The 27,311-nt window shown below is 33.7% G+C and overlaps 1 protein-coding gene across 2 annotated transcripts in view; it reads left to right on the forward strand.

Moving 5' to 3' along the window:
* Positions 1–27,311, forward strand: part of LOC147065100 (putative multidrug resistance-associated protein lethal(2)03659) — an 83,034-nt gene that overhangs the window by 17,469 nt on the left and 38,254 nt on the right. For both annotated transcript variants that reach the window (XM_085956480.1, XM_085956481.1), the window contains exons 2-3: positions 23,189–23,328; positions 24,131–24,364. In XM_085956480.1, the coding sequence (XP_085812606.1) occupies positions 23,249–23,328; positions 24,131–24,364 (314 nt within the window). In that variant the 5' untranslated portion in view covers positions 23,189–23,248. The remainder of the gene's footprint in view (positions 1–23,188; positions 23,329–24,130; positions 24,365–27,311) is intronic.

Genomic DNA, 27,311 nt, shown 5'->3' on the forward strand with positions numbered 1-27,311 from the left:
AACTGCCAGTGATTTTTTTTTTTTTTTTGTGATTTTACCGAGGCTTTGACTGCGACTCGCTGTCATATCGCCTCTTCTCTTCTAGAAGGGGATCCTTCGATCAGGTCCTCACTCCTATTCTGTTAAATGGCTTTATAATTATTTTGTCTAGCTCTTCCATCTTTCTTTCTTTCTTCTTTAGACGCCAGTGTTTTATGCACCAGAATCGCTCTCCTCCGTATCCATCCCTTCTGTATTTTCGATACATCGTGTAATCATTGAATTTCAGATAGTCTTATTCAGACCTCAGCCAAGTCTCTGAGATTAATGCTATTGAAATTTTTTGTCTTATTAAGTAGAGTTCTATATCATCCTTTTTTTGCTTCATACTTCTGGCATTCCATTGTAAAATCCTAATTTGTTTTTTACTATCCATTTTGCTCCAGAACCTCCCCTAGAATTTCCTTTAAGTGTCCTTCTTTGAATTGTTTGCATACCCAGTCCACTGCTTTAATCATTAGTTGTTTAATGATCTGCTGCCAGTCTCCCCCTTTCAGCAAGACTTTCATAATTTCTCCCATCGCGTTAACCTCTGTCTTCCCCTTTGAATTTTTCTTATTTTTTGTAGGCTTTACGCTACTACCTGTAGATATTATTGTTGAGCCTGAAGCTTCTACCACCGCTTCTTCTTTCTTTTTGTTTTCCTTAGTTTTTTGAATTGTTTCGCTTTCATCTCTTTCTACGATTTTTTTTTGTTTTAATATGTCAGCATAGCTATTATTTAACATATTTTTTTTTGCTTCCTTGAAAGGTATGTTCATTTTTTTCATTGCTTCTTTGCAATTCTTTTCCTCTTGCCACTTTGGGCATTTTTGGCTGTTTGCCGCGTGGTTACCTTTGCAATTGATGCACGTAATTTCCTCATTTTTTTCGCAGGTTTTGTGGTTTTCACCACACTTAGGGCACGTTTCTACTGTACGTCCGCAGTTGTTCGCGATATGCCCATATCGCCAGCATTTGTAGCATTGCATAACCCTGAATACATACGGTTCTACAGCAAAAGAGACTCCATATATGTAAATTGTTCTCGGCAATATTTTCTCCCCAAATTTAATACTGACTGACGAGGTCTTTGTCAGCTCTCCTGTCTCACCTTTTCTTGTCAACCTCTTAAGGTTGATTACTTTTGCATCACTTTTGATTTCCATTTGCAGTTCTTGGAGGTCCATATCAATATCGACTTTTCTTATTACTCCATAAGAGCAGGAGTCATTCTCTTTGGTCACAAAACCGAGATCTTTGAGTTCTCCAGCTTGTTTCATTTTATCTGCTTCTTTTTCGTCTTCTACTTGGATGTACGTCTTTAAATTTTTATTGTATATTTTCTGTACTTTTACTCCTGCCTTATGCAGCATCTGCGCTATTTTCAATTTTAATGGAATTTTACTTCCCGTCGCTATCATGACGATGTTTTGGTTTCCCTTTGGAGTGACCCCAGAGTCTCTTCTGGGTTTTTTTCCAGAGGTCACCGTCTGCCATTCTTCTTCTTTTTCTCCAACCACTTCCTCTTCATCATCGTTTCTTTTCTTCTTCGTTTTTTTGGTTTCATTCACTTCCATCGTGGTGTTTTCCATTTTATTGCTTTTGCCGTTCACGCGGTCTTGGAATTCGCGCAACAGTGTGAACAAAACACCGTGTGGACAACCCCTCGCTTCACAGCGTTTGACGCACTCCCCGCACAAAGTGCACTATCCGTGCAACAATAAATATTTTTCACTTTTTCTCAAGCACTGGCACTGATTGTCAAAATCACATGGGACCACACATGTTGAGTTTATTGTCAAATTCATTTACAAACAATATTATTTTTGTTGTATCCCGTATTTATAACCGTTCGCGAGTAACCATGCGAATAGCGTCCCGAATACGCAAGCGAAGTTGTACAACCTCACTCCACCGCTGTTGGCTTCCGACTGAACTGCCAGTGATCTACTACACTTTCCCATTGTCATTTTGCAACTCGAACAATAATTCATATATTAAGTATTTATTATATTTGGCTGTCTTTCACCGCCACAAAGAAAATCTCAATTTTCCATTCGTCGTCTTCTTTTGGACATTCAATATTATATTCATCGTTAAACTACTGATCTACTATACAAATAGCCTACCGCGCGACGGTAAAAGAAAACTACTCCTCTATTTAAAGTGCGGAGATTAACATCTTCTCCTTCTCAATATTCTCGATGCAATACGAATCAAGTGATATGACGATATCGCGTGGATTTTCTCGTGGAAAATTTGAAAATAACCTTACGTAAGCTGGTTAAGGGCGGACGTGCTCAGCATGGGTCAAAATTGAGCTTTTTTTCTATTTTCAAAGCATGATCCTGGCCATACCTTAAACGTTGTAGATAATCTATTTATATAATTTTGAAGCCTTATTGTCCTTTATATTTATTTTAAACATTTGATGACTGCATAAAGTATTTTTGTTACATAAAATAGTATTCTTTTAAGCCTCTCGCTCTAATGTTTTAGAATATAGTCATATTTCAGTACATAAATGTGTAGTGGTGTTAAGATTTTTTACATTTATTATTTTTTAAACGCATTTATAAAACCATCAGTATAATTTATATGGACATTATTATGAGTAGATACTTATAATGAGTATCTTTAGAATTATCTTCAAATGTGTCAATCTTGCCCATTATTTGAATAATAAAATGCCCAATCCTTGTCAAATTTGGGATCACAGAGATTATCAATATAATTTTTTTATCGTAAATATTTCTAAAACATTAGAGCGAGAGGTTTAAAAGAATACTATTGTATGTAATAAAAATACTTTATGCAGTCATCAAATGTTTAAAATAAATATAAAGGATAATAAGGCCGCAAAATTATATAAATAGATTATCTACAACGTTTAAAGTATGTCCAGGATCATGCTTTGAAAATAGAACAAAAGCTCCATTTTGACCTACGCTGACTATGTCTCCCCTTAAAACGAACCCGACTTTTACCAACACGGTACTTCACTGTAAATAAAGTTCCTTTTGTGTGGTATGTAAATTATCAAAACACACCATAACACAATGTTGATGTATTATGAATGAGGAAAATTCGACGCCTGTCTTACAGAATATTCTGCATTAATTGTTTCTGAGAAGCTAATTTCGCAACATTCGACTGTAACAACATTTTTAAAAAAATTCATCGGATGGTGTTTGTTTTGTACTCCTGTTGCTATCTTATCTTCACTTCATTAGTAATTATTAATGGTTCGTGGAAATTATAATGCTAATTTGGCTGTATTTATTCTTGCGAAATCGTTCCACAGCTGGTTTTCGTGGACCCAATGATTTTCTGTGACGCTCGTTAATAACATAGGGCTGCCTCTCTTTCTTTAAAATGCATAACAATTTTAATTACTTAACTATTTCTTTTATTCAACGAATAAATCATTCTAATTATTGAACATACATAATTTTGGAAACCCATGAGAAAATATAGCCAATAGAAATAATCTTTTTTGAAAAAAGTAGGACACCCGGCAAGAATCGAACCTGCGTCTCTTGGGTATCATGGGCATAGTGATGCCACGACTGTTGTGCTTAATTGCGACACGTTTTAACTAGGTATTGGCCTTTTTAATACCTGCTCATAAGCGCTCTCCATATTGAGTTACGGTTTATCCACTCCCGAAATCTTTTCAATTCGAATCGAGAATATTCATATAGAAATTGACATTTTCGAAATCATGTTTTCTATCCGACAGCATAAAATAAATGTAAGTACCTACCTCTTTATTTATACCTTTACGCCAATCTGTCGCAAATTCATTCTAATGTCATTGAATACTTTTTATATACTACTTATAGTCGATATACTACCTGTTATTGCATTGTAAGCATCTGTCAAACTACTTTGAGAGTATTCTATCATTTATTTTCTTTCACGACCCGATTAAAATAAACGGTACAAGTCGGTTATCCTGGATACAGCGGCAAACACATTTTGAAAATAGCCGATATTCTGGATTATTTGTTAGGATAACCTAACTTAACCTAACCTAAACTAATCCAAACAAACAAATAATCCAGTATCTCGGCTATTTTCAAAATGTGTTTGCCGCTGTATCCAGTATAAACGTATATAACCAAATAAACGATTCCTTCATTTGCGTAGGTATCTGTTTATTTTTCAAATTTAGAATTCGCATTTTTTTATGTTTTCTCTCATCTTGACCCTTATAATACGACTTATCTCTGTCTCGCAATCTCGTACATATAAACAGATAAATAAACCAATACAAATATATAATAATTAACTATTTCTTGTATTCAACGAATAATTCACAAGATTTAAGAATATATCATTCTAATTATTGAACATACATAATTTTGAAAAAACGCGTTCTGAGAGAATATATTATAACCAATAGAAAAAATCTCTTTTTTTTAAAGTAAGCCGCCCCGGCAGTATGTCACTGCGTAGCATAGTGGTAATGCACGGATGGGGCGTAAACCCTGGAGATGCATGGTTCGATTCCCCGCCGGGGTGGCTTACTTTTTTCAAAAAAAGATTTTTTCTATTGGTTATAATATATTATCTCAGAAAGCGTTTTTCAAAATTATGTATGTTCACAAATATATAATATAATATTCATCGTAGATCGTGATTCTCCAAGGATGGCGACAGATGAATATTTTTACATTGTTGATTTATTTTAACTTCACCGCAATATTGCACGTCTTTCCTGTGGTCATGAATCATGATGTTTTTTTTATGGAACCAGATTTAAAATTTAAATTTGTTGTGACAACCTTATCCTCAGTGATTTACCGCTGTGTTAAATGCACGATTCAGTTGATTTTACAAGTCGAGTCATTTCAAGTGAATCAATTGAATTGTTATGTCAACACTTATTCGAATTAAATAGTATTGCATTTTGTATTATCTTAATGGCTGTTTTAAACTTGGTTCCTGGCATCGTGTCTGTTTCAAGAAGTATTCAAACATTTGTTGTGTTTATCTGTTAATGATAAAAAACGTCAGCTATTTACTATTTATTATACAGTTTATCAACATATTACTATGCTGTTGACAATATTTGTATGTATGATTGTTTATTACCACGTTTTTATTAGCTCGTATTCTTGTTTGTCCAATACAAATCTTGTTTAACTTCCTGACTAGCTGGACATTTGAAACTTTTAGAATATATCAGAACACGATGACAGTGCATTCTTTTAATACTTTTAGCCACCTTTAAGCAGAATTGAATTCATTTTCAGTTAATTCTGTTTTGTATGGAAAGTTATTTCGGAAAAAATCGTAAAAAGTAAAACACTATTATAGGTCGCTAAGGGTGTCCTAGCAACTAAATTATTAATATATACGTGCGTTACTATGGAAATTAATATGAAATGTCAAAATGACATTTCAGTATTTCTATCAAGTACAAAAAAAAGTATTTATAATACCTACATAGTATTGTCAAGTTTATATGATTCAACAGAAATTTTAAAAACGTGGTAAAAAGTTCTTTTTATCTTGTAATTGTTTTTATTCCTTAGCAATAAATTATTGAAACATGAGTGGAATATCGGTGATTTTTTTAGATTCGTCATTATTTTTACCCGGAAAGGAGTGTATAGTGTTCGGTGCCTACTGGCGAATACGGTCATTATTTGACACTCCATAAAAATTTAAGTTCATTTTGTGTTTGGGCCCAAGTGTGGACCTAATGCTTAGGTTGAGCAAATGACTAACATCCATTTCTCATAAAAACAAAAATCTGATATGCTCATAAAATGCAAGATAGCAATGTTAGCATAATAATTAACTACACTGCGAAAAAAAGGAAACTTGGCTGGTTGCAATAACTTTTCATTATTATATTTTAAATTTTTGTAATCAATATGCAACTGTTTGTTTCCATAATAAATAAAATAAAATAAAATATAATAAAATAAAAAAAAAATTAAATTCTAAAAAAAAAAGGTTACTATTTCACGAGAGAAATATTAATATTTAAAAATTAAGTTGTAAGATCCAAGTTTTGATTGTTTCGCGTTTATACTCAACAACTCCGTAATTCAAGTAAGTGCATGTACTTAAATTTAATAAAACTACAAAAAATCGCTAAAAATAAACTGAAGGCCCTTACCTTTACCTCAAACACAATTTTGAAAAAGCTTCTGTTGTGCGTCACACATGCCATTTAGCAATAGGTAGGGGGGGGGGGCAAAAATCCTGACCGGGGGGCCCGCTTTAGGATGTGGGGGCCATGGGATGGTGAATATGCTAATTATAGCATATCATATTTTTCGTGTTCTACAATCAATAATTTTGTTAGTTAATTTATTGCCGTCTTCCACTCTGTCACTGCACTTGGTCAGTATATTGCCATGCTAATATTGTCTTAGATCTAGGTGATAATATTTATTATTGGATTAATAATTACTTGTGAGAATATAACAATATCGAGCTTTGAAGGCCACTAATCTATTTTTCATCAGGTCAAATTGTTTAGTTTCACACATTTTTGTCAATACACTGATTTCATCGGAAGCATCAGTTGTTTGTTCTGCCGAGGAGCAGAACTAACCTGCCATTGGTGATGCCGATTGGGAGGGCAATAACTCTTTTCAACCAAATCTCGCATCAACAAACCGCTTCGGATGTTGATATATTCCACCTACGTGAGAATGAGTATAGGTTGTCATTGTTTTATAAATTCTTAAAATAGAGTCCACTTAGCTCATGGCAACATAACAGAAAACATTAATTAAAATAGCGTGATTTTACTTTTTATAGAAGAAATTTAATAAAAATACACTAAAAGATTTTATAAAATCTTCATAAAATATATTATTTTGTCGAAAGATCTTTATAGTATGTACCTATAAAAGCGGCGTTAAAAATGTGGCCATAAAAATAAAAATATATTATATTTACTCAATTAATCAGTAGATACTAACATACTTGGCTTACACACTTTTTCCCGCGATTTCGTAATATTGGGTATGTACCTGTCAGTTTGTGAATGTGACCTTCAAAATACAGGTGTTTCGATAATACGTTCTATAAATTAGGTCTAAATAGTAATAATTTATGATTGTTTAATTTATTTCCGAAATAAGATTACATAAATATCTTCGTAAAGCCGTGTTGACACGGTCCAAGTACGATCCAAGTAGACTTGGATAGGAATAATTAGTATGAAGATGTCTCATCCAAGTGACAGCTTCATACTATTTATTCCTATCCAAGTGCACTCGTATGTGACATCTTCATACTAAGTATTCTTATCCAAGCTACTTGGACCGCGTCCTACTCATCCAAGTTAACTTGGATAGGAATAAATAGTACGGAGCTGTCACTTGGATAGGAATAAATAGTATGAAACTGTCACTTGGATGAGACATCTTCATACTGATTATTCCTATCCAAGTCTACTTGGATCGTACTTGGACCGTGTCAACCCGGCTTAAACTCTGATAGATTTGTCCTATCTCTATTATGTGATAGATTTTTAATAGCACAGATTTTCAATTACGCCATAATAAATCAAATTATATACCTACAGTGTTGCCGTACAGTATATTATATTGTGTTGCCGGCAAGCTTAGGATAACTCATCTTAATCAATATAATATGTTAAAAATGATTGGGTGATTAGGTACAACGAAATAATGACCTAACCTAACCTAAATAGATTCCACAAAAATTAATGTTTCATTTTTCCCCTGGCTGTTCTGTTTTGTCACTGTTCTGTTTTGTCATGTTCTGTTTTGTCCGGTTACCACACATTTAAAGCTAAAGGTAGGTACTCATTTGCGTTTGTATATCATTACAACAGTATTAGATTTAATGAAATATTTTTTGCAACTACCATATATTATATCAATTTATCATAGAGGAAGTAGAGGTCAGATCTTGACCTCTACGGATAATGGTATTAATTAATAATATTATTTAAGACTGAATTAAATTAAAAATATATATTCTGTAAGTAAGTACCTACATAATATGCTTCGAATTTGTAATGTCCATGTTCATGAGCGCTCTTTAATACATTTATATTTACCGTAGTATCGACTAGGTTTTAAGCTAAATTCGCATTGATTTGACGCGTACCTACATAGTTTTTGATATTATTATTTATCAATCTAAGACCTAAGTGGTATGCAGTCGATAATAAGAGTTGCCAACTTTGCCAGATCTACCATTTTTGAATATGCATCTAGCATACAAAATTCGCATAATATGCGTATTACATATTATTATGTCGTATAGCGTTAAAACTAGCTTTTTTCGACACTGTATCATCATAAAGCTAGAATAATATTATACTAGATTTACTCGAAAATCATCTTGCTGATTGTTTGTACCTTATATCTCATAAATAAAATAAATGATGTATACAAAATGAAGACCAAACTTGTCTGCATTAATTATACTTACCTATGCATTATGTATTTTATTAGTATTGTAAAAACACGAATTAGTCTTCGATCTTTGTTCATGTCAAAACAATGTTAATAATTATGACATATTTGTTTGAAATACCTACTAGTTTCTAGACACTTTGAATTTTGCAAAAATCTAACATTTTCTTTCTATCATTCGCAATGACATTAATATGGACGAAGTATCTGGGGAAAAAAATGACACTCACTTTTTTGTCGGGTCTGCCGAATGGCATAATCTGTTCTAACGCCATTACAATAAAGGTGATATTGCTATAAATTCCCGAGGCTTTTTGTTGGGTCTGCCGAATGGTTTGGTTCGAACGGGTTTGCTCAAACGAACATTGATACTAGAAACACTGTTCTAACGCCATTACAAAAAAGGTGATATTGCTATAAATTCCCGATGCGTGATATCGCATAATGGATATTGCGTTACGTCTACATATGCACGTGCGAATGTCACTATGAGTGAATTTACTTGCTAGCTACTGTACTGAGTGCGTCGTCCATTAATAATGTCATTGATCATTTGGCATATTTTTGTTAATGCCAGTAACTATCGGCAATGTTGCGGCAACACTGGCGATAATGTTCAGGCTGTTTTTTTTGTGTTCCCCTGTTTCGGCTTATTGGTATAAATCGGTTTGCATACAATACTGTTTTATATCGCTCAAGTGCAGGTAAAGTAAAATGGGCCAAAAAGAGCTAATTGTGATAAATATATCACATTTATCACTTTACGTATTCTGGCAGTTAATTATGTAAAAAAGTTAACCGTCTGAACTGTCAAAAGGTGATATCTGATATTGTGTCAAGTTATCAGGGCTCGCATTATAATTGAATCAACCGGCATGAAGTATCTGTTTTTAAAATTCACTTTTTAATCATTCCGGCTCTAGTGTTCCATTCGTATTAAATGACCATGCCAAGGCATGTGCGGGTAGTAACAATACAAGCTTATATAACACCATTGTATAACACCACTTAACTTGATTATAACCGCGAATCGATCACTATAATTACTCGGCCAATAAGTGAGACTGCGGGCCGTCAAGAAATATTACTTTTCGAATATTTCCGAGTAATTATTATTTGTAGAGAATTTCAGTACTTATTTGAAAAAAAAAATATAATTCTGTGTTCTTTATCACAATTTTGTGATAAGTGTATTCACATTTTTGGCTAGGGCAAATATAAATACTTAAAACCAAATGAACATGGTCGAAAAATGAACCGATATTACAATAAAGATCATTAATAGATTAATTAAGATAAATATAAAATCTACGTTCATGTCTTCACAGCATCGTTGTCATATAATGCGCTTACTATTATGAACATACTAACCGCCAAATGTTATTAAGTTTTTAAACAAATACTTTATATGGGGTATTTTTAAAAATTAACGCTAGTTACCTACATATATTGTAATAAGAGTAATGATTGCAGATTTTCGTCAAATGTCTGACGTATTCTGCAAAAGTGTCACTTAATAATTTAGATTTTGTATGTGAAAGTGTCTGGTATAAGTTAATAGCTACAACTTAATAACGTAGGGCTGTCCTAGTATTATAAACATGATTAGGTGTGGTGTTTACTTACATTACATTAGGTATTATAAAAGCATAAGCTAACCAGGTACGTAGTAGGTTTATTACCACTTTTGCTCCAATACCGGACACGCGGACCACTAGACGTTGCGATCATGTTAACGCGCGTATTTGAACATGTACCGAACCGAAAAACGCGATATTTTTTCTCGGTTGGGTTCCGGTTTTCGTTCCAACAAAAATAACGGTTTTCCGGGTTTAATTGTTGTCAACTAGACGATGTGTCAAGTTTGGATATATGGATTTCATGCGGGGGCGTGTGGGACTACACGCTGCGTAGAATGGTGCCAGATTCTTGTGGTAGTACAGGCGACTCATTTAGATGTTGGTATTGTTACTTTCAAATGACACTAATGACGTTTCAATGTGATTTCGTCGAATGTGTGGTCCGCTACATCTACCATTCGACGCGCGTCCCTTCTCTGTCGGACTGTCGCGCGTCCTCACACCTATCTTAATATAATATCATACACGGTTTCCAGGTCTCGTAACTTACCGTTTTTAAGAAAAACGTCTGTTAGCTATTCACTCAATCCGTTTGGCAAAAGGATCTGGATTAGAGGTGAGTTGGAAAAACTGTCACAAGTTTGTGTACTCAAGTATCGGATGAAACTACCCATACTCAGTACGTGTGGCCCAATAAACTTGTTCCAAAAAACCTGTGATGATATCGCGAGTCGCTGGCTAATTGGTAGACTTTCAATACTATTGACATTAAATGCGCGCGAGCGAGGTAGCACTTGAATACAATTACATTTTAATTTATTAGTCTATGCATGCAAATGACATCATCTTATGTATGAAAAAATAGGTCATAAATTTTCTGTAGCAGCATATTATTCCCTCGGAAATGTGGTGAGGTGACTGAGGTGACGCAGTTGACAATTAAAAAAATCATTGTTATTCATTTTATGTTAACAAGAATATTATAACATAACATAAAAGCAACTCATAATTTTAAATGTGTTTAAAATTTTATAATAAATGAGCCCAGCTCAGTGTATTTTTAGCGATTCTATTGAAGCCGATATATCAAATACTAATATGGAGTTACGTTTTAGTTCCAGTTTAGTATGAGACTTATGTCGCATACGCACGCCAACCGCTCTATATAGTATTCCAAATACTAGTAAGTATTTTGGAACAAGTTTTGATACTAAGTATTTTTTATAGTGGTAGTAAGTATACTTAGTCTTCAAAATCGATCAGTTTTCCCACCTCTAATCTGGATCCAACCACATATTAAGTTAAATAAACAGATAAGGGAAACAGTTTCGTTATCATCTAAGAAAGCCGATAGTGCATTTTTGAGTTCATCTTGTAATTCGGTATTGTTCTGCAAGTATATGCGAGCATTTGACTTCTTCTGCAGTTTGGATCTTTCTGATTTGACGTTCAATCTCATCTTACATCTCACCATCCGGTGATCGCTGCCGGTGTAAAACCGGTTGATCACCTTACTGTTTAAAAATGTATATTTTCTGTCAGTGAGGGTGTAATCGATTTCGCTGGTCCTTCCTGACGGGCTTCTCTACGTCCATTTACATGCAGGTTTATGTTGCAAGGTAGACCTAGAGGCCGCTGGATCGATGAAATGATAAAGTTCTGCGGAAGTACGTGGCAACGCAATGCACAGGACCGAGAGAAGTGGAAGCAGCTTGAAGATACCTTCGTCCAGCAGTGGATAGATTTAGGCTGATGATCATGAAACAGATAAAGTTTTTCTGCACAAAAAACACTACAAAATAGTTTACCAGAGAAACTCAGCCTATACCGAAAAATAACACAGCGTTCTACATACTTTTGTATTTTTTATAACGGACAATAACTGAATACTTACTAAAAGTTACCTCACTTTCAGTCTACCTATATATTATGATCCGTACACACATAATTCAAATAAATATTAATGGAAAAAAATACTTAATTTACTCGAACCCGCAACCCATGGAACAAGAAGCGAGCGTCATAGCATTTTTGGTCTACTTCAAAAAACAAAACTTAATATAATTTTACCTATTTGTGAGAATAATAATTACCCAAATGCAGTTTGTTTGATCCGACTGAATCGCGATGTTACAGGAAACGAGGTAATTTTTATTATATTATTTAGTTTTGTTTGGATTTGGATTTGTATGGTGCTTATTATTTTTGAACAATCTGAGTAATATTGACCCCACTCGGTGGATATTTATCGTATCCACCAGAGCGTGGTAATATTATTATCATTTTGCTTTCCGCAATACTATATCATCATTATAAGAGTAGGTACCTAACGACAGTATTTTTGCATGCAAATTATCCAGTATTTTTACAGCATGTAAAAATATAGTATATTAATAGTTAAGATTTTTTAATTGAACTTCATTGTTTCCAGTACAGTTTTTGCATACCCAATCACTGCGTCCAACGTAACTGGTGCGTTGCCCATTAGGTGGCCATTAGATATAATTAGCATGTTATTTAAGTTCAGGTTAGTGAATTATTAATAAAATAAACTAATTTTTTTATTCAACGAAACTAAAGTTAAAGCTAAAGTTAGTCAATCTTTTTATACCTACCGCCCACTTTTGTATCTCTGTTGGTAGTTAAATTGTCTAACCGCCCACCGGTTCCACAGTAATGGTGATTTATAAAGTAGGGAAGTAACTTAATTTTATAAAATTTATACAGCAGAGTTACAGCAAGTATATAATAATAATTACTTACCAAATACTTTATGTCAGACTTTTGCTAAGTTTGGCAGAATAAATCTATATAAAACAACATACTGTAGTTAAATCTATCTTTTTATTTAGATACCTATACTTTGCATACATAGAAGCATGAAGTGTAGTGAAATTACATTTAATTAATAAAATTATTGATGAGATCCCTAAATACCGGATATCTGCCTTTTTGTGAGGAGTTTTTAAAACCCTTACCGCTCACCATGAAAGCTGGAACGCCTACTAGTGGGTGGTAGGGACCAGGTTGACTACCCCTGAAACCGATTAATACGTTAATATTAAAGCAAGAAAGGGTACAGGTACAGGAACATAACTATGGAGCACTTATACAGAGCACCAATAGAATCCAAATTAGGTACCTACCTACCCAGTACATCAACACGTACTAACCACAGAGCAGATTAACGAAAGCGTTACCTACCCTAGTAAATCTAATAATTATTTATGCTTTATATAATAAATTCGTAAACAGTCGTAAACAGTAAGTACAAAGCATTGATTAAACCTTAATAGTATGCAGACCATACACTGCTTACGGACGACAGACAAAGGAGTAAAAGATAGTAATACATCTTTTCACAGAATATTTCGTAGAAATTAGACAACAATAAAATTGTTCAACTTCCGGCATTCCGGTTCATCAAATTTTTTATTTCGAGCACTTGATGGTCGAATGACATTATTATGATGTAGGTGCATTTGGCATAGAATAGTTTATACTTTTTACTAAATTACCAATAATACAAAATTAATTATAATATGTTCCACTGCGAATATTGTATAAGGTGTGATTATTTGAAATTTAAAATAGCTTAGCCTAGGTACTAAGTATGCACGTAGCTATTTACACGGGTTTGTTGTAGGTTGTAAATTGTGGTTTTTTTTATTATTTCAAATGGCCACATCCACATGCAACTCTTCTGTGGGTTTCTTGTGTCGATGTTAATGGGTCGTAAATTGTTTATCGTCTTCTTAGTGAAATAAATAATTAATATTCCTTTGTGACATCCGTCCATTACATCCAGAGAACACAATGATGTGCCTACATTAAATACTTTGTTGAATGTGCGTATTGATTTTTATTATTAGTAATTTTATTCAATTGGTTGTGAAATCACTTAATCTTAGAGCAATCTATGTTTGCAATCATTTCAATTAAATATTTTTATTGAGTTTGACTACTTAATTTAAAGTGCGTATTTTTACAATATTGCACAATGATGAACCCATCCTGACCTCATTAATTTACAATACTTAGATATTTATAATATCCATACAAGTGGTTGATTTTTAAAACAACCGATGTTCAATTTATTATGACATATATTATATTATAATATGTGGAACCACTGACATTTGCATATTACGATTAATTTATTATTATTAATTTACTAGCTGACCCGGCAAACGTTGTTCTGCCATATAAATTATTTCTAGTGAATATTTTGGTTGTTAAATAAAAAATTACGAATGTATCGTAAGTGTGTGGGGATGGGATCTATGACAGAAAAAGGAATAGAGCGCTGTAGACGATGACCGCCGATAAAAACAAAAAAACATCAACCATTCACTTTCTCAATTCAAAATGCGTAATGATGTTCATAATGAATGAATTACCTGTGACAGCTTCTGGTTGTTTAATATTTATGCAATATCCGTCTTGTCCCTTCCAGAAAATTAGCGGATATTGGAGAGCGTCGTATGAACGGTGTGTGTCTGCGATGAACTCCAGATTATTGTTTCTTCTTCGAATCACGATTTCTCGCGTCGATGTGCGGTCTTAAAATTGCGGCGAAAATAAATCGTACAAAATTTTGCACGCACTGCGTTGTGATATGCCGAATAAAATGTCAAAATGACGCGACGCTTCTCTTGAATTTTTCTCGAACGTAGCGCCATCTGTCATTCAACAACATAAACAGTTTCGTTCTGTTTGAAATACGAACGACGGTTAAAGTTGTTCATACAAAAATAATAAAATCGCGATTAAAAAATGGGAAGGTAGGGGTAGGAGGGTGAAAATTTGGGGTTATAGGTATTTTTTATGCCAAATAATAAAAAAATACAAAAAAAAAATTGTCAAAAAAATAAAAGAATTTTTTTCTGGATAGAGATACCCTAATCACCTAACGGTATGAAATATACTTGTTGACCTATTCTCATACCTAACAAATATACGCAAAAAAATTCATAAAAATCGGTTGAGCCATTTCGGAGGAGTTCGACCACAAACATCGTGACACGAGATTTTTATATATATAGAGATTATATTAGATACCTGTATGACGACAAGTGATTCTCAACTAGTTATGCGAGGATTCGCAAAAGCTTACACACATGGTACAAATTTAAATATGTTTGGTGATAAGATAAGATAAGATAAGATAAGATAAGATAAGATAAGATAAGAAAAGGTTAATAACAGTGTATTTTTTAAGTTTTTGTTAGATATTGCACTATAACTAGGCATTATAAGTAGTGAGTGTTTTATTTGTGGAGGGGGGGGGGATTTTTGTAGCAGTAAGAAATTAAGGAATTAAAATTGTAGAATTTAGTAGTCTGTAGCACGTATCCACGTTCTACAAATTACTCATAATAATATATCTGTCAAAGCGTTTAACAAGTCTGAATTTTGAATTGAACATGACATCAAAAACAAAATACGCAGCACATCACTGAAAATGTCTATGTAAGTATCTGGGGGAGCGCATTGATTAGTCTCGCATCCCTCGCCAGTGGTGCCCGATTAGCTTGACACACACGAGGAAACAGTTCTGGTCCAGAAGAGTAATATGTAGGTAATTGACGTGCGTATACAAATTTAAATTTTTCAAGACGTCAGGATTGGAAACCATCTCTCGTAAGAGTAGGCAACATGTATTAATAGCAGAGCTGTGGTGACCCACGAACTTCAAAAGAGTGAAAAGCGAGCATGCCTTGAAGAAAGGTAGTCGGAAAATAATCGTTTGAAGAATTATCGAAAGGAAATAAGTTATTCTAATGGAATAAAGTTTTTTTACTATTCCATTTGAGTCGTTTTTTGCGACCCAGGTTTCGCCTTTCGGCATCTTCAGGCACTATGTGCACTCACCAAAAGGTAAATACACACTGACAATGAATACAGTTCTCTAACTTATATTTTACAAATTAATACAATAAAGCAGGTAAAAACTTTATCACCCACCTATTAAGTCAAGGATCACAAGAAAAAAATATAACAAACAGATTATGATTAGTTGAAGTGTTTGTAAAAAACCCCTACCTTATCACTTATAAATTCGATAAGCGTATAAATCGCCAAAACCTAATAATATATCGTTAGTAATTATAAACAATAAAAATACTACACTCAAGAGGTGTAAAATCGTCCATTCTGGGAGCAATGGTAACGTATTGGGAATTTAATTGCGTTAACTAATGAGATATATCTATGATATTAGTCTTTAAAACATTGACATAAAGTAGTAGAAGTGCCATTCATTGCCCCACACCCTGAAGCCACGCCTAGGTTAAGGGCAGCTTTATGTTCTATAGAAGAGATCCCCAAATGGTATTCCGCAAAATCCCGTAATTAAGGATCTCCAAGGAATCTACTTTCAATAGTAATATTATGTTTCTCTTAGTCTAGAACAAGAATTGTGTGTCAATTTACTCCTCTGAATTTTAATTTGTGGGGCCAGCTAGGGGTTCCCCGAAAATTTCCGATATTATGTTCCAAGTATGTCGCCAAGCGAAAAAGATTTGAAATCACTGAGTTAACTGTATCTCAACACAAAAATGCGTGGTACCTATTGTATGGTGTCATTAATCATTATGGCAGTTAGCCTGTCATTACGTAATTTGCATACAATGAGTTAGAATAGTTTTACTCCTTTGACAGCAATACCTACAGTTATTATTTTAGTGGGAAGATAATTTTCGCATGCCAATATAATATCAATACCTAATATTAAACATAATAATAATAAGGACCGACGTTATATAAGACTAACGAATTAAGAACGCTATGGATATAGTGTAGATAGAAAAAGATTCTTTTATTTCGCAACCTCACAAGGCGTTGGGGATCTGGTACCTACGTCAGATACGACTGGCCTAGGATAAGGAGGTGTACCTACTCCAAGTTGGTCGCCACACTTTGATAGAAAACGGCACCAAAAGAAGAAGAATGCATATTATATATTGGAATGACAGATAGCAAAACAGTGACAAACATTGAAACGTCGCTTCCCGCGATCAAAAGTGTTGCCATTTAAAAAAAATATTTTTAAAACAAAAACACGCAATTTTGAAAAACCTCAGAAACACGTAAGTGTAGTAGAAAAAATTGGAACTCGAACTCACGTCTTACATTTTCCGGGCTAGTGCTTTGGCCTCTTAAGCTATCGATCCATCTATGATGCATGCGAATTATTTATTATCATCGTCGGTGCGAATCTATCCACTGCTGGATGAATCTATCTATCTAATCTATCTGAATCTACTTCTCTCGGTCCTGTGCGTTGCGTTGCCACGTACTTCCGTAAAACTTAATCATTTCATCGATCCAGCGGCCTCTAGGTCTACCTTGCGGACTATTTACCTGTAGTTCTCATTCTTAATGTCATGTTGTGAACGTCTTGAATTAATAATTTGTTATATGCTCAATGTGTCGTTTTTAAATACATATACACCCAACCCATAACAAAATCCTAGCGACTTATATCAAATGGACTTATAACATAACCATAACTACTCAAACAGATACGTATTTTTACCTACGCAAAAAATAAACCACTAATACTATGATTATGTACCACCACTGTCATTTCCCATAATAATTGACAGGATATGATTCTAGGAAAAAAATGAATTGATATTTTTACAAATATGATACCTAGTATGGTTCTTTATTTATTTTTATCGCGGTCTCAAAATCAATCAGTGCATCATGCATTGTAAGCTTTGAACAGGTGGCATTTGATTTTTACACCTGTACAGCCGTGAGTCCCAGACTCACATCGAGTTGAATGTTGCTCCAGCCATTCCAATTTGGATAGCGAACTCTCCTTATGAAGTGCCATCCATAGACTAATTAATATACTTCGTGCCATCTATGTGATGTGCGCCCTTAGGTATTTAAAGTTGTCGATAGTCCTAGTTAACATTGGTACTAGGTACTTACATAAATTATTCCACTGTTCAAAATTACACACATATTTATATTATGCTAAAATGTCTTAGACATTTTGCTGAATAAGTAGGATATATTATCAAAATTATCTGTCTGGTGCAAGGACATAATTATTATAATGACATTAACGACTAGTATTAGTAATTTACTGACATTTAAATGTGTATCTTAATATTTATAATTATAACATATAAAATGATAAATGGGAGATTAAAATGATTTATATTATGTTATGAATTACGATTGATGCATGGAAGCATTGGTTTACAGCTGATACCAAATGATATATTTGTTGTCGTTTATAAAAATGAATAATAAACACAAATATGTATTATCAAATTCATGCGTTTTTAACTTATACCTAGGTACTCGATTCGAATAGGTTGGTACAATATGTAAAATAGCTGGAATATTGTACATGGCTGTCTCGATTTGATATTTCTTTCGTGCAGTGGCTAATAGAATAATAATTGAGCTTAGTACTACTTGGTATATAATATCAACATTTGTCAATACGATGTAACATTTTACAAGCATCGGTGATAATGATAAATTTAAATTTGAACTGTTAATATTTTTGTATTATTGTGGTCTTAAAACTGTGTTCTGATAACATATTATATACAAGTTATTAAATAACAATGTCATGGATGCATATTAAATATAAACTACGCGATTGACTGATTTAAATACATGTGACATGCGTGAAAGATGCTCAGATATAATGTTAAATATGCCAAAAGACAAGGACAGCACGTCTGATTTAACTGTCTGACTTCTTACTGTGTGTAGTGAATATGCTTCCCAAATTTTTTGATAGCACGCCCTCTAAAATCAGAAAAAAATAATCCCCAGCCCTCCTCAGAAAAGTAAAACGTCATATACTTGTGAGTCATACTGATATCTAACAAAAACTATTATATTGAACTGAATTGCAAAAAAAATGCTCTGTATAATCCGAAATATTAATTGACTTTTAATATTGGCTCCCATGCATTCATTTATACTTTTGATAGTACGATCTTGATTATTTTCGATCAATATAAATATTTTATTACTATCGACCGAAGGTACCTACTTGATGGAATTTGAATATTATTCAAATACTATTCCATTTGAGAAACAAAACTTAAATCCATTAGAATATAAATATTTTAATAAAAAGTTTTGCAAAATAATAATATGTTCTTATCTGAAAAATTTAAATATGTATATACGCAGGTACCTATATAATATTTATAAGGTAAAAAATATTTACAAATAAATTCTTGCAGTTCTACTGAAATATTTCGCGGCCCTCCCCCCCCCCCCGCAGAAGCCTTGCGGCCCCCCAGGGGTCCGCAACCCACGAGTTTGAGAAGTTTATATATAGTTTTATCTTCGCGCGTTATATTTCCAGTTATATATTTTCGTGTGTCTTATGCTTAACGTATATATTTTTAACGGAACGTGTAATCACCGATACCTCGCATTTTTATTGGTTTCATTGGTTACTATAATTTTAGCCGTGGTGCATAACCTATTTGAAAGAGGGGCCAATTTATCCATTTTCACGGGCCGCAGTGGGTAAAAGTGTTGACATATTATATTATACTAATCGAGATATACCTACATTTTATTATTTTAAATTTAATATTTAGGTACATTATAATATCAGCTATTGTAATCACTCTCCACTTTGCATTACGTATATAATATGTATTTGTACGATAGAACTTAGTATATAAGAAATTATAATTTTGTCGTATTTGATGTAGTACTTGTTACTATGTGCCGAATACGGGCCACGGACCCCGGTTTGTGCACCATTGCTCGTATATAGCAATGCATGATTTCACTTACCGGTATGCTTTTACATGTCCCCAAATGTTGCGTTCATTTTGTATTACAAAACCATGTTACGAACCGGTATTCTTCACCAGTGGACCCTCCTAAAATTCGAGCCCTGAGTGATAAGACATTGATAATAACATTAATAACAATAACTATCCTAAGTAATATATGTAGGTCAAGGTGTTAGTAATAACGATGAGAATAATAAAATTAATAACTAGGCGAAAATTAATCAATTGCACCTATTAAAGTATCTTGTCTTTTATAATTATTATATTCACGTACACAAATGCAAGAACAAATAATTTTGTTCTTAGATAATTGTTTATACTACTTACCTATTGCACTTTTTCAGTTCATTACAAACAGTGACGTCCCGTAGGGGTAGGCAGGTCATTGCGTTGGGTAGGGGTGGGACATTATAAAGGGAGGCGAATAAAGGAAGGAATGCTAATTTTACAACAGTGGTGGTTTTCTACGAAGCAGACATGCAACATCTTAATTTGAACTTTAAAAAATAATCGAAGCCTCAACAATCCCTACAACATAGCTATTGTTGTATTGTAACCATGCCCCCCCCCACATCCTGTAGCGCAGTGGTTTCCAAACTTTATGTTACTACGCCTCCCTACGCCTACAGACTCCTTTTTAAATAGCCAAAAATGTACTAAGTACTTAATACAACAAAGAAAAAAACTTAATTAAGTATAAAAATAAACAAGATTTTACCAAGTACTTTTATTATATTCATTTTTAAAATAATGTTTTTCATGCGATGGATATGCTTGTTTCTTAGCACAAAGTGCTCTTTTTCTACTAAACGGGGTCGATATTTGGATTTCATTGCAGCTAATGCAGAAAATCCCGTTTCGCATAAAAATACGATTTTACGAATGGTATAGCAGTAGGTACCTACTATATTTACAACTTGCGTTGCTTTTATTGACAAAGTATTATATTATTTCTTCACTTCGATTCAATCAAAATTGAACTAGGATATTGGTTTCAATGAATTATCGCATGATAATTCTATCATTTTTTTCCTTTTCAATAGTAGTCAATTCAAATTCATCATCGTTCATTGACAAATGGATTGTATCATGGGCCCCACATCCTGAAGCGGGCCCACCTGCCTATCGCTGAGGTTAAGGGCAGTGTGGTGCTCTAAAGTAGTGTTTCCTAAATTATACATGAGAGTTATCATTTAAGTACCTATAGCAATCATCATATAGGTATCACATCAAATTGCAATGCATAACTACTTATTTAAAATATTTAACAGGCTTGAAACAAAGTAGCACCACAGGCGACTTTTTTTAAACTATTAGATTACATTTGTGATGTCACTGATGTCTGTTATGCCCGGGCCCCAGGCTTTTTATAAACTATGCATTTGCAAACTGCAAACCTGTGGCTACATTTGTGTTAAACTTTTCGCGCCTCCCTTTGCAACACCCCGCGCCTCCCCAGGGAGGCGCACCTCCCAGTTTGGAAATCGTTGCTGTAGCGGGTATCCTATCGCTAAGCCCCAAAGCAACCCCAGGGTTCTGCAAGCTAAAATTAACCTTGCCTGTTATACTGCCCCCATAAGCAAAAACACAGCTAATGGGAAAAAGTCAATTTTGAGAAAAGAGAGGTTATCATGTTTTTCATTGCTGCTTCATTAAAAATTAATCAATTTTAATAAATGTTTCGGTTTATAATAGATTATTTAAAAATTGATATTTTCATTACATAAAAATTGCAAAATTACAAAAATATTGATTATAAAACTCCACTATTGTCTTTTTATTTATGATTTTGAATGGAATAATGTCAGTTTCGTAAGGAAAAAAACAGTAAATATGTTTTTTTGCTTATAATAATTGTAATGGATATTTTTGAAAAATTAAATACTTGTAATGGTATTTTGTTCATTAAATAATATTGGAATGACAATTTATATTTTTAAATATACAAAAATCCGTCAGTTTTGGTGGGAAGACTCCCAAAACGTCATCCTATTTGTAGGCATTACTCTTCCTTATTTTTGAATTATGCATTTCTTCTTTTCCATATATGATCCATAAACTGCTGACCTGTTAATTAATATTTAATTACCACATTTAAATATCATGTTAACTATATCTAATGGCCAGTCGCGCCAAACGCGCCAGTCGCAGTGTCAGCACTAAATGAGTTAATATTGTCAATTTTTTCTACTACTGTATACTGTGAAAGATTATTCAGTGTAATGCACTTCATAAAAAACAAATATCGAAGCTAGTTGACAGATGTAAACGTAGAAGCAGTTATGCGGCTCGCATTGGAAAAAGGAAATATTGAGGAATTTCCGTTTGCATTATTTTTAAATATCAAATGTTCAGAGACGTGAGTACAAATATCATTAATTTAATAAAACTAGATAGTTAGAAATGTGTTTTATGATAGATTAAGATTAAAATTAATAACTCATTTAGTGCTAACAATGGGCTGGCGCGTTTTCAGTAGTTGTCCATTAGATATAATTAACATGATATTTAAATGTGGTAATTAAAATGTAATTAACTGGTCATTAGCATTTTACTTTCCATTATAATTTCATTGGATTTTGCAGCATTTTGATCAAGTTTATCCAATTGCATACTCTCCAAAATAAAGTTGAGAATCTTTTTTTCACAATTCCTAATACAATTTAGAACTTAATCACATTTGAGTATTAAAATATCATTAAAAATGTAGGGCGATATGAAGTTAGTGAATGATTAATTTGAGGTTATCTCATTATTACCAGTTACATGCGGTATTACGTTTGTGGAAAAATTCTAGAATCATAAACAAAAAAAACAGTAAGCCAGCGTTTTTAAGCAAAAAACACAGCAAATCGATAGATGTGCTGTGTTTTTGCTTATGAATCATTATTTACTGTTTTGTTGCATCGAAAAGCCTAACATTTTTGCAAAAGTAGTGAACACATTATGATGATTTCTATATTAAAATAAATGATTTCCAGTTTATTTTGTTATGCAATTATGTTCAGAATTTTATCTAGTATGTTACCTAATACTTACTTTAATTTCTCATTATTTCCCATTAGCTGTGTTTTTGCTTATGGGGGCAGTATACCACACCCAGTTGGGCAAGCCATCTCCCATTAATTTTCTGTTCCCTGATATTAATCCTATCCTATCTTACTACCTCACAATGTGTACACGTACGATGCTTTCGGTTCATAATCAGTTCGCGTTTGTTTCAGTGCTGAAAATGGAAAATTTCGTAAACCGGTCAGCTCATAATATGATATTGTACATTTCATAGGGAATGCCATACCAATACGCAAGACTCCTGACATCAAAGAAGATTCTGACAATAATTCGTTTTGTACATTTTCTTTTCCAGATAATCCCAATAAAGGTGCCGTTTTGAGCACCGCTTTATTGATCCAGAGCTTTCGAAAGCATGGATCCTGGCTTCTACAAGCATCAAAGAAACCCTAGTCCTCGAGCGACAGCTAGCTGTTTCTCAGTATTCTCGTTTTGGTAAATATTTAAATGTAGCCTCAAGTCGAAGAAAACCTTCTATAGAAACAGAGTTTAAATAAATAATATAATATCTAAGTGAAGCTAATATAGGGTTACATTGGTAATGATTCAATTGACTGAAAGTTATTTTGCTATTCAGATTCATAATTCGGCCCCTTAGAGTCAAAGAAACCTATCTTAATTTTTAAACATTTTGAGTTACGTATGGTACTGGACATTAAATGACATGCTATGTTAAGTGACAAAGAAACTTATCGAAAAATTCAATGGATAAAAGACAAGTCAATATCTCCTGGAAAAACTTTCTTGTTAATGTCTGTGGAATGTAAATTTACTTGTGTTTGGGGTCTCCTGTAAAGTAGAGAAAAATGAGATACGTTTCTTTGACTATAAGGGGCCGAATTTATACCAATATGAAAATACATTATTTTGAAAATACTTCTGAGAAAATATATAACCAATAGAAAAGATATTCCTCTTGATTCTAGTCTCTCTGGTCTAGATTTTTTTCAACATATCGTTACCTTACTTTGAAAAGGTTCTAATTGCAGTTGACCATGTTTTGAGCTATGAGCGTTTGAAATTTGGAATGGTCATATTTTGCATATAAAAAGACATGTAGATAGAACTCTGGAATACTGCTAATTCCCATATTTGACAATAGATGACTCTGAAATGAACGTATATTATAGAATATGGCTAATGGAACCTTTTTACACCAAAATGTCAGTTAGAACCTTTTCAAAGTAAGGTAACTTCTATTTAAGGTAAGGTCTATTTGATTATCATTCTTTTTCAGGTGGCTGAAAAATCTCTTCACTGCAGGCTACAAGCGGCATTTAGATGTCGAAGATCTGTACGCCACCCTGGATGACCACAAATCCTCCGTCGAGGGCAATAAGATCGAATCACTATGGGACGAGGAAGAAGCAATGGGGCGAAAGCCTTCCCTCATGAAGATCATACTGAAAATCTATGGCCCTAGATTACTCGTTTTCAATCTCATGTTCATGGTTTTTGAGATTACACTCAGGTACAGATTTGTTGGATCTCCCTTACATTAAGATTTCATGTTTTACGTACATAAATAATTAGCAGTGGCAGCATGCATTGGTCGAACATTCTACGCCAGTGGTAGCAAACCTATAGCACGCGTGATGATTTTGCATGCCATGCGTTTGAAAAGAAAAAAATACCTATAATAATAATAAATGACAGTGAATTCTAATGGATTCAAGCTCTGTACTATTCCAATTAAGTCGTTTTTTGCGACCCGGGTTTCGCCTTTCGGCATCTTCAGGTGTACACCGTGTACACTCACCAAAGGTAAACACACACTGACAACGAACTCTCTTTACTCTAGCTTATATAATAAATCAATACAATAAAGTAGGTAAAATCTCCATTACCTACCTATCAAGTCAAAGGTTACAAAAAATACAATAAACAATTTATGAATATTGTATTTTTTTACCCGGGTGTAAACCCGGGTCGAGAAAAACGACTTAAATGGAATAGTTCAGAGCTTGGATCCATTAGAATTTAAATTCAAGTTCCATCAAGTACCTTCAGTCGATAGTATTGATATTAATAATATAATAAATGACAGATCGCATTGTAATAGCAGGCAAATACTCTTCAAGAATAACCCTTACGCTTTATGTATATTTATATGAATATATAATTGCATAGATCAGTCTGTAGACTTGATGCATCATAATATATAATATTATCGCACTAACCTCATTAGGCGGCGAGGGATGCCGCGCCGCGAACCTCTAATTTTGATCAATTTACAATGCTTGAGGCCACTGTAGCAAGAGAAAGCCTAATCTGATCGGAGAAATTCTGGTTTGAATTTGTGTGTAAAAAACCAAACTAACTAATACGTTAACAAACAATTTCATTTCCACCCACAAAAAATTGCTGCACCAAATAAGAAACATTGTTGAAGCTAGTAGCAGTAATTCTGGCAGACGGTTTCAAAATTGGTGGACCGAAATGTATGGCGTAATTGAAAAAAGTGGTAAAGCTATATTTGTGCTATGAGAGGTGGGTCAATAATTCCTTAGAAAAAAGCATTAAAACAGTTTTTATTTTTGTATTTTTTTTTATTTCTCAACATAATCTCCTTGGAGCTCAATACACTTGGTTAGACGTTTCTCAATTTTTTTTAAACCGTCAGAAAAATAAGTTTTCGGAAGGTCCTCAAAATAAGCATTTGTCCGATCGATGACTTCTTCATTTGAAAAAAAACATTGTCCACTTAGCCATTTTTTTAAGTTTGGGAAAAGGAAAAAGTCACTGGGGGCTAAATCTGGCGAATACGGTGGGTGGTCGACCAATTCGAACTTCAATTCTTCAATTTTAGCCATTGATCGTAAACATGTGTGAACACGAGCATTGTCCTGATGAAAGAGGATTTTTTTCCTGTTTAAATGAGGCCGTTTTTCTTCAATTTTGTTTTTTAGCTGGTCCAATAAAGATGCATAATAATCCCCTGTTATTGTTTTTCCTTTTTCCAAATAGTCAACGAAAATAATTCCACGTGCATCCCAAAATACAGTAGCCATAACCTTACCAGCTGATTTTACGGTTTTCGCCTTCTTTGGACATGGTTCGCCTTTCGCAATCCACTGCTTTGACTGTTCTTTCGTCTCGGGAGTATAGTGGTGTATCCATGTTTCATCTACAGTCACAAAGCGACGAAAAAATTCATCCGGATTGCGTTGCATGAGCGACAACAGGGCTTTAGAGGCCACCACCCTATTGCGTTTATTGTCGACTGTGAGCAAACGCGGCACCCATCTTGCAGAAATTTTTTTCATGCCCAATTTGTCATGTAAAATAGAAATGACGCTACCTTTTGAGATCCCTGTAACCTCAATTATCTCACTCAACTTTGATCTTCGGTCACTTAACACCATATCGTGGATTTTATTGATCATTTCTGGTGTAGTCACCTCTACAGGACGTCCTGAGCGTGGTTCATCCTTTGTTGATGTACGACCACGTTTAAATTCATTTAACCAGTTATAAATAGTTGCAAGTGAAGGAGCAGATGTGCCGTGAACTAAATCCAACTCATTTTTTATTTCCTTTGCTGTTAACCCTTTTATATTAAAATGTTTAATAACAGCTCTAAACTCAATTTTCTCCATTTTTGTAAACAAGCAATTTTTTTTTTTTTAAATGTACGAGAAACACACAACAACCCGACCAATCTGGTTGAAACTTCGCAGCATACTGAATCGGTAGTGCCGCTGCATGAAAACAAACCGCTTACAGTACTAGTCGCGCCACCTGTCGGCTTTTCTAAGGACTTATTGACCCACCCTCGTATCTTCTATGAGTCGTTTCTAGAACATCATATTTTTTAAATAGAATACTTAAAAAATATTTTTTCCTCATGAAAAACTGCTCGGCACGTCAGACAGTCGAAAAATAATATTTGGGATATTTTGACACGCGTACGTAAAAAGGTTTGCCAACCCTGTTCTACGCTATAGGCACCAATAGAAAGGTGCATGTTAGATAGGCATAATGCGGAGATGCTACAAACACAACCTTTTTAAAATTCATTAAAACCCTGCGTAAACCAAGCCTAATAATATAATAGTCAAAAAATATTCTATAAAATATCTAAAATTATGCCATTAAAACATACATAATTTTGGATATTTTATAGATAGAAAAATATTTTTTATCTATTATGGTTTGGTTTAGGCAGGGCTTAATGAATTTAAAAAACCTAACCAACACCATCTGTAATAATATGATGTATTCTTAATTCAATTAAAACAAATAAGAATGACTGAAAAAACGTGCACTATTTTTGTCGGATCGCCCGTAACATACCTAAACTATTATGGTTTGGTCTAGGCAGGGTTTAATTGAATTTTAAAAACTAATCAACACTACCTCCAAATTGCAGTGTTAGTTCAATGAAAACAAATACGTATTACTGACAAAGTTTAGTA

Source organism: Rhyacophila brunnea, unplaced genomic scaffold, assembly GCF_057557595.1.
Source record: "Rhyacophila brunnea isolate RB1 unplaced genomic scaffold, BYU_Rbru_1.0 scaffold_6, whole genome shotgun sequence".
NCBI lineage: Eukaryota > Metazoa > Arthropoda > Insecta > Trichoptera > Rhyacophilidae > Rhyacophila > Rhyacophila brunnea.